At 42.4% G+C, this 15863-nt stretch overlaps 1 protein-coding gene across 1 annotated transcript; it reads left to right on the top strand.

Annotated features, from left to right (window-relative positions):
* Positions 1-12124: 12124 nt before the first annotated feature.
* LOC106413389 (polyubiquitin-like) lies at positions 12125-15456 on the top strand. The gene has a single exon (XM_048765002.1). It carries the CDS (start codon positions 13305-13307, stop codon positions 14436-14438), a length of 1134 nt encoding a protein of 377 aa, XP_048620959.1. The 5' UTR covers positions 12125-13304; the 3' UTR covers positions 14439-15456.
* The last annotated feature ends 407 nt before the right edge of the window (positions 15457-15863 follow it).

Below are 15863 nucleotides of genomic sequence, written 5' to 3'. Positions count from 1 at the left end.
GAAGATCAAGCATTGTCGTTCCCGATACTCTCAACATTATGCACATGTAAGACTTTCCTAAGAAGGCCTCACTCATCAAACAATGAAAGCTTAAAAGGAGGGAAAGGTTTTTGGGAGTGGTCTACCACTAGAGTTTGTCAAAAAAGATTGGCATAAAAGATGTGACAACTCAAGTGTGTATAGCCATGACTCAGTACACAAGGGACCCTAAGCAAGAAGCATTAAGTTCGTTTAGTTCAAATAGGGTTGTAGTTGGCTTCAAAGAGTAGGTTTCAGCAATCAACAAGTTTCAAGAAGAGTTTTCAAGGCACGAAACATACAAGTCTTTTCGAGAGGTGCATAGCTTTTCAGGTGAAACGTAGTGTTCTTTATAAGGCATTTAAAATCATTGCTCCCAGTGCAAGTGAATGCAACCTATATGCCCTAGACTCTCCTAGAAATGCAAAATGATGCAAACTAAATGAATTTGTTTTTTTTTTTTTTTTATATGCAAATAGGTATGCAATGCATGACTCATGAAACAACATCAAAGCAAACATGATCAAATGCTTGGTACCTCCCCCAAACTTGAGTTACACAGTCTCTGTGTTGTCAAGTAAAGAGAGAGATACCGAAATGAAAACTAATATGCAAAAAGGGAATGGTATATACAAGGGAGAGAAAGAAGTACCTCCTATGGATAGTAGGTGGGGGCTGATGCCCCAGCATCGTCGTCGTCAGGTGGGAAGGTGGTATAGTAACCACCGGATGCTGAACCGGAGCCTCCATACCATGGCTGGCTCTCAACCTCGTCAATCTCGTCCTCACTATCAGAAGAAGCGAGGGATGGGGACTTGTTACCGGAAATGGAAGGTTGAGTGGGTGGGTTCCTCCGCTTACGCTGAAGCTGCGCAGCAGTGAGGGGGAAGCCAAGAGCATCAGGCGGAGGTGGAGGCTGGGGGTTCGAGGTGTTCGCGAAAGCGAAGTCTGCTGAGCTACATCCAGCTATCCCCCCCCCTGGTTAAGACATCAGCTACTTTCTTCATGAATTTGGCTGAGGTCTTTGCCTGCTTCTTTACCGTCTTGCTTAGCGCCTTGCACTTATCCTTCAGCTTTTCTATCGTTCTGTCCTGAGCCTTGTTCCACCTCTGAAGGCGACTAATGTGGTCATGAGCATCACGAAGAGCTCCAGGGGGAAGAACTCCGTCATGTGGCTTGAAGTAGTAGCGCGGAGGTCCATAGATATGCTCAGAAGGGTCTGCAACAGGCGAGTCATGTCGCGTAGGAACACTTCTTCTCCTTGATGGAGCAGCATTAACTGGATCGAGAGGCCCGTGTTCTCCAAGAAAGTACTCCTGGGGTATGTTGAAGCTAATAGCTCCAGGTATCTCTAAACTCGTCAGGTTCCGGTTTGGAAGAACCACTTCGACTGGCTTGCCCTGCAAATAGTAGTGGTAGACGTAGTCCTTCCCATACATCCCACTAAAATAGGTAGCAATCCTCAAGTAGGTGCCATCAATGAACTTCGGTCCCACTGCGTCCTTTCCCAAGGGAACATTCAGAAATTGGAGCAGTGGTGTGATCATTCCACCTATCCCCATCTTTGGGCGCGAGTCAGTGGTGGACCACGCCCAGTCTCTGTAGTGCTGGAGACGACCCACAAAGAAACTGACCATCCCGAAGGTAGCATAGATGTCGGTGCTGGGAAGGGGTAAAACTCCAGGTTGGGCGTAGGGACGGATAGCCGGACAGAGCAGTCGCATGTCTTCCTCAGTAACCGTACCAGCTTGCTTCCGTGGGTAGAATGCATGGACTAGCATCCTGTGGAGGTAACGTACGGACGGGTGTCGGATGTGTGAATTCTTGTCAGCCCCGGTAGTGTGTTTGTTTCCAGTGATCAACTTCCAAAGCTCCGTGGGAAGGTTCTCACACTTGGGTAGGGAGTGGTCTTCTAGGTCTTGGAACCCCATGACTCTCCCAATGTCCTTGAAGTTCATGTTGTATTCTCGTCCATTGACCTTGAAACTGATTTTCCCCCATCCTTGCCTCACATGCGCGGTGTCGTGGTAAGTGACCGCAAGAGAAGGTAAGAACTGACAAGTGACATCCTTGTAGAAAGGATATGCCATGGTGAGGAGTTTTGGCATCTTCAAATGTCCTAGCATCTTTTCAATGTCAGAGTCAAGACCCAACTCCTTCAGCAGATCAAGGTCGGCGAACCTGGTTGGAGTCCAAGTGACCTCATTCTTTAAGTGATCATACAGCTCCTCTACAGATGGAGTTTTCGCCCTATCTCGATCAACCGCAACCCCTTTGCCTTTGGACATCTTGGCTTTCTTCGTAGGTGCCTGCTCATCAGCACTCTCAGTTTCACTTTCCTCATGGATGGGAACTGCTACACTTTTTCCTGCCCTCTTCTCCTGTTCTTTCGATTTCCTTGCAGCCAAAGTCTGCTATCGAACAGTCTTCTGCGTCCCTGAGCCAGTTGGCTCGCAGGGCAAAGTTTTTCCTCTTAGTGCAAACTCTTGTCTTTCAGCTTCTTGCCTCTCAGCTTCCAACTTTCCCTTTGTCTTCTTAACCATTTTCACCTGAAAAATTAAAAACTTGCTTTGGATGAAAAGAAATGGTGAATGGGTGGTGAGGAATAGGCTACAGGGGCGAAAGCTTGGATTTAGAAACAAGAACTAGTCGATTTGGGTGAGAATTGAGAAAGTTTTGGGATTTTTGGTGTGGGTGAGTTTGAGAGAGTTTGAGAGTTTGTGAGAGGAGGGGAGAGTGATAGAGATGGATTCGCGGGGGCTGGGGGTAGGTTTAGGGTCGTCCGGTTCGGTCTAGGGTGGTTAGGGTCGGTTTACTTGAAGTAATTAGAGTCAGAAAACTTACCTGGACCGGTTCGGGAGCGACGTGAGGGTGTCGCTGCGAGAGGTCGCTTCCGATTCCTTCTCTCGCGTCGTGATTCGACCAAAACGCGAGCGACTCTGGAGTGTCGCTCTCGAAACCTCGCTCTGGAGCTGGAGCGACTTCGAGGTGTCGCTCTAGGACGTCGCTCCGAGCCAGTTTTTGAGGTGACGACGAAAACGCGAGCGACTTCGAGGTGTCGCTCCCGTAACGTCGCTCCCAGTTGGAGCGACTTCATTTGCTCGCTCTGAGAGGTTGCTCCGAGAGCGTTTTTGGAGCACAAAACGTCTTTAAGCCGAGCGACCTCGAGGTGTCGCCCCCGTAACGTCGCTCCCAGCTGGAGCGACTTTGAAGTGTCGCTGTGAGAGGTCGCTCCCACGCACGATTTTTGCTCGAACCTGCATCGATCAAGCACCTGCACACGACTTCTCTCTCCTTTTTTTTTTTTTTTATAAGATGAAAATGAAAATATCAATGCAATATATACAAGGATACGCATGGGACTTCCTCCCAAGTGAGCTTGTTTTAAGTCTCTAGCTTGACTTTGCCTCTTTTTGGATTAGGCCGGGGTAGGGTCAGACAGTGGAGTTGAAACCCCATCTTCCTCTGGTGCAGTAGCCATGTAGAGCTTAACCCTTTGCCCATTGACTGTGAAGTCTCTTCCATCAGTACTCCACATGACTATTGCTCCATATGGCCTAACCTCTTTGACTTTGAAAGGACCTGACCACCTTGACTTAAGCTTTCCTGGAAATAGCTTCAGCCTAGAGTTGTAGAGAAGAACTTGATCTCCTTCTTTAAACTCTCTCTTCAGGATATTCTTTTCATGGAAAGCTTTAGTCTTCTCCTTGTAGATCCTTGAGTTCTCAAAAGCATCCATTCTTATCTCATCAAGCTCATGTAGCTGAAAAATCCTTTTCTCCTTGGCACTCTTGATGTCAAAGTTCAGCAACTTTATTGCCCATAGTGCCTTGTACTCAAGCTCCACTGGCAGATGGCAAGCTTTCCCATACACTAGGTTGAAAGGTGTGGTGCCCAGTGGTGTCTTGTACGCTGTCCTATAAGTCCAAAGTGCATTATCGAGCTTATTGGACCAATCCTTCCTTGTGATCCCCACAATCTTCTCCAAGATAGACTTGATCTCCCTGTTAGAAATCTCAACTTGGCCACTTGTTTGGGGGTGATAAAGGGTTGCCACCTTGTGCTTCACACCATTCTTCTTTAGAAGTCCCTCAAGCAGTTTGTTAATGAAGTGGGAACCTCCATCACTGATCACAACTCTTGGGACTCCAAACCTTGGAAAGATGTTGCTCTTGAACATCTTGGTTACAACTCTAGCATCATTGGTGGGGCTTGCAATAGCTTCCACCCATTTGGAGACATAATCGACAGCCACAAGGATGTATTTGTTTCCAAAAGATGATGGAAATGGTCCCATGAAGTCAATACCCCACACATCAAACACTTCAACTTCAAGGATTGGATTCTGAGGCATCTCATTCCTCTTTGTGATGTTTCCTCTTCTTTGGCAAGAATCACACTTTGAGACAAAGTCTTGTGTATCCTTGAACATATGTGGCCACCAGAATCCAGCTTGTAATACTTTCGCAACTGTCTTGAAGGTGGCAAAGTGGCCTCCATAAGATGATCCATGACACTGTGTAAGGATCCCATCAATCTCCTCATTTGCAACCACTCTTCTATAAAGCTGATCATTGCAGAGAATGTAGAGATAGGGTTCATCCCAGTAGTATCTCTTCACGTCCTTGTAGAACTTCTTCTTGGCATAGCCCACAAGATTCAAAGGTTCTCTTCCTATGGCTAGGTATTTCACCAAATCAGCATACCAAGGTTCCTTCTCTTCTGTTGCTTTGACATCTTCCAGCTTCCTACCAGTCTCACAAACTGCTATCACTGCTTCAATAGCCATGATCTGCTCCTCAGGAAGTCCTTCGTCAAATAGGAATACCAGACTCTACCCTCAACCTGGACAAATGATCAGCTACACCATTCTCAACTCCGGGCTTGTCTTTAATCTCCATATCAAACTCTTGAAGCAAAAGGATCCACCTCAAAAGCCTGGGTTTTGCATCCTTCTTGGCCAAAAGGTGTCTCAAGGCAGCATGATCTGTGTAGACAATGACTTTAGACCCAACCAAGTAGCTCTTGAACTTCTCAAAGGCAAAAACAATTGCCAGCATCTCCTTCTCTGTTGTGGCATACCGTATCTGAGCATCATTGAGGGTTTGGCTGGCATAGTAGATCACATGGGTTTTGCCATCTTTCTTCTGCCCCAAAACAGCTCCCACAGCATAGTCACTAGCGTCACACATGATCTTAAAAGGGAGATCCCAATCAGGTGGCTGGACAATTGGAGCACTAATGAGTTCACCTTTCAGCTTCTTGAAAGCTTGTAGACATTCCACATCAAAACTGAAGGTGGCTTCCTTGCACAGCAGCCTGGTCAAAGGTCTAGTGATCATGGAGAAGTCCTTGATGAACCTCCTGTAGAACCCAGCATGACCAAGAAAACTCTGGATGTCTTTCACTGTCTTTGGTGGGGGCAAACCAACCATAACATCGATCTTGGCTTTATCCACTTCAATCCCCTTCTCTGAAATCTTGTGTCCCAGCACAATCCCTTCCTTGACCATGAAGTGACACTTCTCCCAATTCAGCACAAGGTTGGTGTCTTCACATCTCTGTAGGACCCTGCACAAGTTTGACAAACAAACAGAAAACGAAGATCCGTAGACAGAGAAATCATCCATAAATATCTCCACAACATCCTCAATCAGATCAGAGAAAATTGACATCATACACCTTTGAAAGGTGGCTGGAGCATTACATAGACCAAATGGCATCCTTCGATATGCAAAGGTACCATAGGGACATGTGAATGTCGTTTTCTCTTGATCATTGGGGTGTATGGGGATTTGAAAAATCCTGAGTACCCATCAAGAAAGCAGTAGAATGGGTGATTTGCAAGTCTCTCAAGCATCTGATCAATAAATGGTAATGGGAAATGACCATTTCTAGATGCGGAGTTTAGTTTTTGGTAATGAATGTACATTCTATGACATGTGATGGTTCTTGTTGGTATCAATTCATCCTTGTCATTTTTAATCACAGTGATACCACCTTTCTTTGGTACAACATGCACAGGTGATACCCATTTAGAATCTGAGATAGGGTAAATAACACCAGCATCTAAGAGTTTAAGAATCTCTTTCTTTACAACATCCTTCAGGTTAGGGTTTGACCTTCTTTGATGCTCGATAGAAGTCATTGATTCATCCTCAAGATGTATCCTATGCATGCACAAAGAGGGTGATATTCCCTTGATGTCATCCAGTGAGTAACCTATTGCCTTTCTAAATCTTTTAAGCGTTTTCAAAAGTTCAGATAGCTCAGGATCAGTAAGTTCACTACTCATAATTGTTGAGATGAGTTGAGGCATTTGAGGTAAAGACACAAAGGAATTGAGAACATAAAGAGAGAGCAAAGAGTTAAGAGAAGGAATGAGCTGACAAGGATGGTACGGACGGATAGGCCGTACCATTGGCCGTACAAAGGTAAAAGCGGCCAAGTAACTCTCCGGGTAACTTACATGGACCGACTTGAAGTTACACTTGACCAAAGCCTTATCCGAACGTTGGAGAGGATAAGGGAGGCGCGGCTTGACAGCTAGGACAGGCTGGCAAGAGCTGGAAAAGAAGAGCATCTAGTCTTGGATCAAGAAGATGCTTCAAACGTGTGGAGACTATCATTGGCCGATTCAAACTAAAGCACCAGCTCATCTTTGACTCTACATGCTTTCTTATCCTTATGATTTCGAAACCCTAATGTGTATGGACCTATATAAGCTGTAAGCTCATGATTAATAAGATCAGACAGTTCTAAACAAATCAATCTCTATATACTTTTCACAATGATTCTCCATTAGTCTCTTAATCTCTCAAATCTACTCTAATCTCTTCTCTATTCCTATCTAAACTCAGATTATCTTTTACTTTACTCAAATCTCACATGGTATCAGAGCCAGGTTGATTTCAATCTGAGTTCTTGGCGTTTTTCTCTTGAAGATTCAAACTTGAAACTTTGAGAGATCAAGTGAGAGTGGTGTGAGTGTTCTTGGAAGAAGCTGCATCCCGGGAGCTACATCTTCATTCCGGAAGTCTTATCTAGCTTTTTGAGGGTTCTTTGAAGAGTAAAGACAAGGCACGGAAGGGTTTGAGCTGGTGTTGTAGTTCTAAGTCTCAAGATCAAGTCTTTTACAAGTTATTGAAGTGAAACTGTTGAAGATGGAGAGTGGTTCCAAGATGAAGGTTGCGGTGACTTTCAAGGGCAGTAACTACCTAGTATGGTCTAGGATGGTGAAGACTGCTGTGGGAAGTAAGGGTTTATGGAAGCACATCACATCTGGTGAGGCTCCAAAGCTCATTACTCAAGGAGGAGACAAGGAGAGTGTCTCGGAAGCTGAAGCTGAGAAGTGGCAACAAGAGGACATGATGGTGATGTCTGCTCTTCATAGCTCGTTGGAGCCAGCCATTCTAGATGCTTACAGCTATTGTGAGACAGCCAAGGAGCTGTGGGAAACATTGAAGAAGGTGTATGGAAACACCTCTAACCTCAGCCGGGTCTTTGAAGTGAAGAAAGCTTTGAATGATCTAACTCAGGAGGACATGGAGTTCACTAAGCATTTGGGGAGGTTCCGGACACTCTGGTCAGAGCTGGAGATGCTGAGGCCGAGCACAACTGATCCAGAGCTGCTAAATGAAAGGAGAGAGCAAGATAAGGTCTTTGGGTTGTTGCTTACATTGAATCCAAGCTACAGTGGGTTGATTCAGCATATGTTGAGGGCTGAGAAGCTTCCTGACCTGGAGGATGCGTGTGCTCAGATACAAAAGGAGCAAGGCTCCATTGGCTTGTTTGGTGGTAAAGGAGACTTGTCTCTAGCCAATGCTGCGCGAACTGATCATGAGGAGATACCACAAGCCAACAAAGCAGCACACGGCAAGTATGAGGATAGGAAGTTCAATGGCAATTGTGATCACTGCAAGAAGCATGGACACAAGAAGAGCCAGTGCTGGATACTACATCCTCATCTGAAGCCAGCGAAGTTCATGAAGGAAAAGGAGGCAAGAGCTCATGCTTCTGATGGAACAAGTGGAGCCGGATCATCTAGCCGTGGAGCTGAAGGAGAGGGGCGTGAGGGTGATGGCAAGGCACTGGTGACATACTCAGGAGCTCCTAACATCCGTGGCAATGATCAAGACTTCATCAGGAGATCCGAGATGGATGCTCTCATAAAAATGCTCAAGGAGAATGGTAACACTCATGGGTACTCCTTTGGTGCATCCATGATAGCTAAGATTATAGAAACATCTCCTTGTGTTGCTGATATTGCTAGGATGGATAGAGTTAAAAGCAATGAAAATGCTAGACATGAGTACACCTTTGCTAGAAATGCTAGGATGAATCATGAACTAAATGCATTTAGATCACCTTTGAACCTGTGTCATAATGCTAGCAGTATAACTAAGCCATTAATTGTTGATTCTGGTGCATCCCATCACATGATTAGTGATACAAATCTGATTAAGGATATAGAACCAACTAGTGGACATGTTATGATTGCAAATGGGGACAAGATCCCTATTAGAGGAATTGGAAATTTGAAGTTGTTTGATAAGAACACTAGAGCTTTCTACATGCCTGAATTTACATCTAACTTGCTATCTGTTAAGAAATGCACAACTGATTTGAATTGCAATGTTATATTTAGTCCTAATGATGTAAAGTTTCAGGATATTGAGAGCAGCCACTTGATTGGAAAAGGAATCACTAAAGGAGAGTTGTATTTGCTTGAAGAACTTGATCCTGTTTCCAATTACAATTGCTCGTTTACTACTGCTTCTAGTTTAAATAAAAATGCTTTGTGGCATGCTAGATTAGGACATCCTCATGGTAGGGCTTTAAACTTGATGTTACCAGGTGTTTTATTTGAGAATAAGGATTGTGAAGCTTGCATTTTAGGCAAGCATTGTAAAAATGTGTTTCCAAACTCTACTAGTGTTTATGATAAGTGCTTTGATCTTATTCATTCTGATGTGTGGACTGCCCCTTGCATATCTAGAGACAATCATAAATACTTTGTCACATTCATTGATGAAAAATCCAAATACACCTGGTTAACTTTAATCCCATCAAAAGATAGAGTGATAGATGCATTTAAGAACTTTCAAGCTTATGTGACTAACCATTATAATGCCAAGATTAAAATTTTTAGATCAGATAATGGAGGTGAGTACACAAGCTATGCGTTCAAGAGTCATCTAGAGCATCATGGGATCTTGCATCAAACAAGCTGTCCCTATACTCCACAACAGAATGGGGTAGCTGAGAGGAAGAACCGACACTTGATGGAGGTTGCTAGGTCAATGATGTTCCAAGCAAATGTTCCAAAGAGGTTTTGGAGTGATGCTGTGGCTACTGCTTGTTACTTGATCAACAGGATTCCCACAAAGGTGTTGAAGGATCAAGCACCATTTGAAGTTCTAAACAAGCACAAGCCATCAGTGGATCACTTGAGAGTATTTGGATGCTTATGCTTTGTGTTGGTACCAGGAGAGTTAAGAAACAAGCTAGATGCAAGGAGCACTAAGGCTATGTTCATTGGCTATTCAACAACACAAAAGGGATACAAGTGCTATGATTCAGATACTAGAAGAGTCCTAATCTCTAGAGATGTGAAGTTCATAGAAGCTAGAGGATACTATGAAGAAAGGAATCAAGAGGAGCTAAAGGATCTAACATCAGATAAGGCAGGCGCCTTAAGACTGATTTTGGAAGGTCTAGGTATCAAGATGAACCAGGATCCAAATGTGGGGAGTAGGAACCAACATGAGAGTTCTCCGGCCCCTGTTGAAGCTAATCAGTCACCTCACCTTGATCGTGAGGGGGGCAGGGAATCTGAAACTCAAGAAGATGGTCAGGATGGAGCCGGCTTGAGTGAAGAAGAAGAAGAGAGTGTTTCAGGCTCTCACAATCAAGGTGATCAAAGCCAAGGAGAAGTAGAAGCTCAGGCGGAAGCACCAGAACCGAGTGTCCAAGAGGAGCAGGTTCAGAACCAACCAGTATTGAGAAGAAGCACAAGGCTGAGAAAGGATCCTTCCTCTTGGGTAAACACGCGAGTGTACTACAATGCCCAAGCTGTGGAGCATCCTTCTCAGGCTGTGTGTTCATTTGCTCAATACCCTGAAGAACATTGTGCTTTTATGGTAAACTTGGATGAGAACTACATACCAAGAAACTATGAAGAGGCAATGATGGATAAAGAATGGAAGGAATCAGTTGGAGCTGAGGCAGGAGCTATGATCAAGAATGATACATGGTATGAGAGTGAGTTACCAAAAGGGAAGAAGGCTGTGACTAGTAGATGGATCTTCACAATCAAGTATAAGGCTGATGGAACAGTTGAGAGGAAGAAGTCAAGACTGGTTGCAAGGGGTTTCACTCAAACCTATGGAGAAGATTACATTGAAACCTTTGCACCAGTAGCTAAACTACACACAATCCGGATTGTATTAAGCTTGGCTGTGAACCTTGGATGGGGCTTATGGCAAATGGATGTGAAGAATGCATTTCTACAAGGAGAACTTGAGGATGAAGTGTATATGCATCCTCCTCCAGGCTTGGAACACTTAGTGAAGAGAGGAAATGTGTTGAGACTAAAGAAAGCTATCTATGGGTTGAAGCAATCACCAAGAGCTTGGTACAACAAGCTTAGCACTACCCTTAATGGCCGAGGATTCAAGAAGTCTGAACTAGATCACACTCTCTTCACACTCACTACTCCCTCAGGTATGATTGCACTCCTTGTGTATGTTGATGATATCATTATCACAGGAAGTGATAAGGAAGGTATCATAGCAACCAAGGAGTTCCTTAAATCCATGTTTGAGATTAAAGACTTGGGAGAAATGAAATACTTTCTTGGAATTGAGATATGTAGATCCAAGGAAGGTTTATTCATGTCCCAAAGGAAGTATACACTTGATCTTTTGAAAGGTGCAGGTGCTTATGGAGGCAAGACAGCAAGGATGCCTATGGAGGATGGCTACAAAGTCCCACGAAAGGGGGAGATTGAAGACAGCAAACCTTATCAGGATCCTAAACTCTATAGAAAACTAGTTGGTAAATTGATTTACCTTACCATAACTAGACCTGATATTTGTTTTGCTGTGAATCAGGTGAGTCAACACATGCAAGTGCCTAAGGAGCATCACTGGCGCATGGTGGAGAGAATCCTGATGTATCTCAATGGCTCACCTGATCAAGGAGTATGGATGGGTTGCAATGGGAGCACTGAAGTGGTTGGATACTGTGATGCGGATTGGGCCGGTGATAGAGCAGACAGGAGATCAACCACAGGCTATTGCACATTCATTGGAGGCAACTTGGTTACATGGAAGAGTAAGAAGCAGAAGGTGGTCTCTTGCTCAAGCGCAGAAGCTGAGTATAGAGCTATGCTGAAGCTTACCAACGAGCTGGTGTGGATCAAAGGCATCTTGAAGCATTTGGAGATTGATCAAGCCACGCCAATGACAATGCATTGTGATAACCAAGCAGCTATCCACATTGCCTCCAACTCGGTGTTCCACGAGAGAACCAAGCACATTGAAGTTGATTGCCACAAGGTGAGGCAGATGATCATCCTAGGAGTCATCTTGCCATGCTACACAAGGAGTGAAGATCAGTTGGCTGATGTGTTCACCAAGGCTGCAAGACAGAAGACAATGGAGTCCATTCACATCAGGTTGGGCCTCATTGATCTTGGGAAGAGAAGGAGCTGATCCCCTTTGGCTGTGAGGTCTTTACTCTTTTTCCCTCATCAAGGTTTTGTCCCAATGGGTTTTCCTTGGTGAGGTTTTTAATGAGGAAGATCTCATGGCTGTCCAAGCTTAGACTTTCACAAAGCTAAGCTTGAGGGGGAGTGTTGAGATGAGTTGAGTCATTTGAGGTAAAGACACAAAGGAATTGAGAACATAAAGAGAGAGCAAAGAGTTAAGAGGAGGAATGAGCTGACAAGGATGGTACGGACGGATAGGCCGTACCATTGGCCGTACAAAGGTAAAAGCGGCCAAGTAACTCTCCGGGTAACTTACATGGACCGACTTGAAGTTACACTTGACCAAAGCCTTATCCGAACGTTGGAGAGGATAAGGGAGGCGCGGCTTGACAGCTAGGACAGGCTGGCAAGAGCTGGAAAGGAAGAGCATCTAGTCTTGGATCAAGAAGATGCTTCAAACGTGTGGAGACTATCATTGGCCGATTCAAACTAAAGCACCAGCTCATCTTTGACTCTACATGCTTTCTTATCCTTATGATTTCGAAACCCTAATGTGTATGGACCTATATAAGCTGTAAGCTCATGATTAATAAGATCAGACAGTTCTAAACAAATCAATCTCTATATACTTTTCACAATGATTCTCCATTAGTCTCTTAATCTCTCAAATCTACTCTAATCTCTTCTCTATTCCTATCTAAACTCAGATTATCTTTTACTTTACTCAAATCTCACAATAATGACAGGATAAGTTTTATTAGGACCAAGGAATGCATACCTTACACCATGGGATAGAGGTTTAAGCTCCACTTTAGGTGCCTTAAGCTCACTCCAGTCATTCTGCTGGGTGTCATCTTGCTGAGTGGCTGAGACTTCTTGGTGAACCATCTGTGGAAACTCCTCGTACTGATCCTTACTGACAATTGCACCCAAATGTCTCCAAGAACTCCATGTGGTACTCCAATACCTGATAAGGACTCATGTATGCAAAATGCAACCTAAACATGACTAAATCCTAATCTATATGATCAAAATGCACATGGGTGAATGGATAAAACATTAGAAATATGCAAGATATCAGAAGCTCTCCCCGAAACACTTGGATTGACGGATGGTTCGTACGACATCTTCGATGGACGGGCTCTCTTCACAGAACAGACGACCACAACGAACAGCTCTGCCTACGGTACTCTGGAACTTCCAATAAGCTTAGCATCGAACATGAGAGGTCCAACGGTGCTGTTTGTAGAACAACATGAGAGGTCCAATGTGACAAAAATGTAATTACTCTAGTAAGATATAAGATTTTAATTAAAAGCTCTGAAAAGCCTTGGGAAGATGAGACATCAGCACCTATTACACAGTTATAACTTAAAAATGTTTCTCCTAGGGGATTAGAGCTGACATTGTTTTTTTTTTTTTTGTAACATGGCTTAGATGACATTGTTTTGTTTTATTTCTTTTAACTTTAGCTTTACATGTCTGTAATATAATAAAAAAAGATCTGTACGATTATGTTTTAAGAAAAAATAAGATTTTTACTAACGAGAATTGTACTTTTTATTGTTTCCAGATGTCGATACATATCTTTATTAAGATTTTTACAGGCAAGACCTTAACTCTTGAGGTCGAAAGCTCGGACACCACTTGCAAAGTCAAAGAAAAGATACAAGATAAGGAAGGAATCCCTACATACCAGCAGATGCTTGTCTTTGAGGAAGAGATGGTTGAGGATTGCAGTCCCTTGGCTATTTACAATATCCAAAAAAATTCAACCCTCCACATGATTCTCAGGTTTACAGGTATGAGAATCTTCGTAAATATTTTTGAAGGCAATGCCATAATGCTTGAGGTCAAAAGCTCAGACACCATTGACAACGTCAAGACAAAGATACGAGATAAGGAAGGTATCCCCAACTACCAGCAGATGCTTATTTTTGCCGGGAATAGCCTTGAGAATGACCGTACGTTGGCTAGTTACAATATCCAGAAAGAGTCATCTCTCCACTTGATTCTCAGATGTAGAATGCGAATCTTCGTAAATATGTTTGACAAGACCAGAATAACCCTTAAGGTCAAAAGCTCAGACACCATTGGCAACCTCAAGGCAAAGATACAAGATAAGGAAGGAATTCCTATCGAAAAGCAGAGATTGGTCTTTGCCGGACGTATTACGAATGATGACTATACCTTGGCTGATTACTATATCGGAAGGGAGAATACTCTTCACATGGTTCTCATGTTGGGAGGAATTATGAAAATCTTTGTTAAGACTTCTACAGGCAAAACCATAGCCCTTGAGGTCGAAAGCTTAGACACAATTGACATGGTCAAGGCCAAGATCCAAGATAGAGAGGGAATCCCTCCGCACCAGCAGATGCTGTTTTTTGCCGGTAAACAGCTCGAGGATGGCCGTTTGGTGGATAACAGGATCTGGAACGAATCAGTCCTACACGTCCAGTGTGTAAGTGGTGGAATGCAAATATTTGTGAAAACACTCTATGATAAAGTCCTTACCTTAGAAGTTAAGAGCTCAGACACCGTTTACAGTGTAAAGACAAAGATTCAAGACATGGAAGGAATCGCACCAGACCACCAGATACTCATATTTGCTTGTAGACAACTGGAGGATGGTTACAGGCTTGCAGATTATAACATCCAAAAGGAGTCAACACTTCACCTTGCGCGTATTTTTCACATAAAATAGACTTTAATCTATTCGTTTTTTTTCTTTGTTTTTAACTTTTTATATTGGATTTTTTCTTTCTTACGGGCACGAATTCTAATTTGTTTTTTACTGATCTGATGATCACCTAATTAAGAATGATTAAAACACAAAATAGAAAAACCGAGATACCCCTTGGTAAGGAATCAGCCTCGTGATATGAGGGAGCCTAAAACTCCGGCGATAAGGGCGATTGGATTGCCAAGCATGGCGGAGGTGACAAACAACACGGCCATTCCTTGACTCTGCGTTTACTGTTAGGACTCAAACTATATCAACTCTTAATATCTATTCTATTAAAACAACAACCAGTTGATAAAATGCTATGTCCAATTTATAATTTCAACAATACATATTTTTTAATATAACTGCAACTAAATATATATATTTTTCATGTAATCTATTCTATTAAAACAATAACATGAACAGTTGATAAAAAAAGTTATGTCCAACTTATAATTTCAACAATACATACATTTTTAATATAACTGCGACTAAATATATATATTTTTTATGTAACCACCACTTAGATTGCCTAATAATCGGCAACCACTTTTTGTAACTGCATCCATATATCTAAAAAAAAATTATGTAACCACCACTGCTTTTATTGTTCAAAACATAATGTTAATTATAGGGTTAATTTTGTATTTATAAAAGCTAAGGTATATTGGGACAAAAGCAATGGATTTAAAGGTTTAAGGGGAAGAATCCTTTTTCAATATGGTTCAATTGGCCATTTTTTCAAATTTAAACTCATTTTAAGTTTAAATCATTAGAGATGCCCTTAGCTTTAATTTATATCAAGTTTCCATAATTTCTTCTTTTTTTTATTCCCGCAGCCTGAAGAATCTTTTTTCATAATTCTAGATTCTACAGTTTAGGTGTTATTGGTTTATATATTTTGATTGATTTAGAAATCCATATAGTATTTATAAATCCAAGTAAAATACACAAATCCAAGTAAAATACACAAATCCGGAGGTTTTCCCTCGGATTTGAGTCTTTGTATTTTTAACTAAAAAATCCAAACAAATCCATTCAAATCCATTTTAAAATCAAATATATTAGTAAATCCGTACGATTGAATAACACTTGATTTGATATAGAATTTATGAATTATTAAGCCAATAACACATGATTTTAATACAGATTTTAAAATCATAGAACCAATAACACTAGATTTAGTTCGGATTTTCAAATCCATTAAAATACAACAACCAATAACCCCTGCTTAAATGGTTTTATTATTTTTGTTTCCAATGTGTTTCTCCTTACAAAAATACAACACTTTTGTGTGTGTGTATTTTTGTTATGTAAAACTGGAATCCCTCCCCCCCCCCTCCCTAAAAATACCTCACAATGGGTTTGAAATTTCTCTTCCTGGTGAACTCGTTGTTAGGTTGA

The sequence above is a fragment of the Brassica napus genome, chromosome C8 (genome assembly GCF_020379485.1).
Source record: "Brassica napus cultivar Da-Ae chromosome C8, Da-Ae, whole genome shotgun sequence".
Taxonomy (NCBI): domain Eukaryota; kingdom Viridiplantae; phylum Streptophyta; class Magnoliopsida; order Brassicales; family Brassicaceae; genus Brassica; species Brassica napus.
Note: the sequence above shows the minus strand (reverse complement) of the source record. Positions and strands in the feature narration are given on the sequence as shown.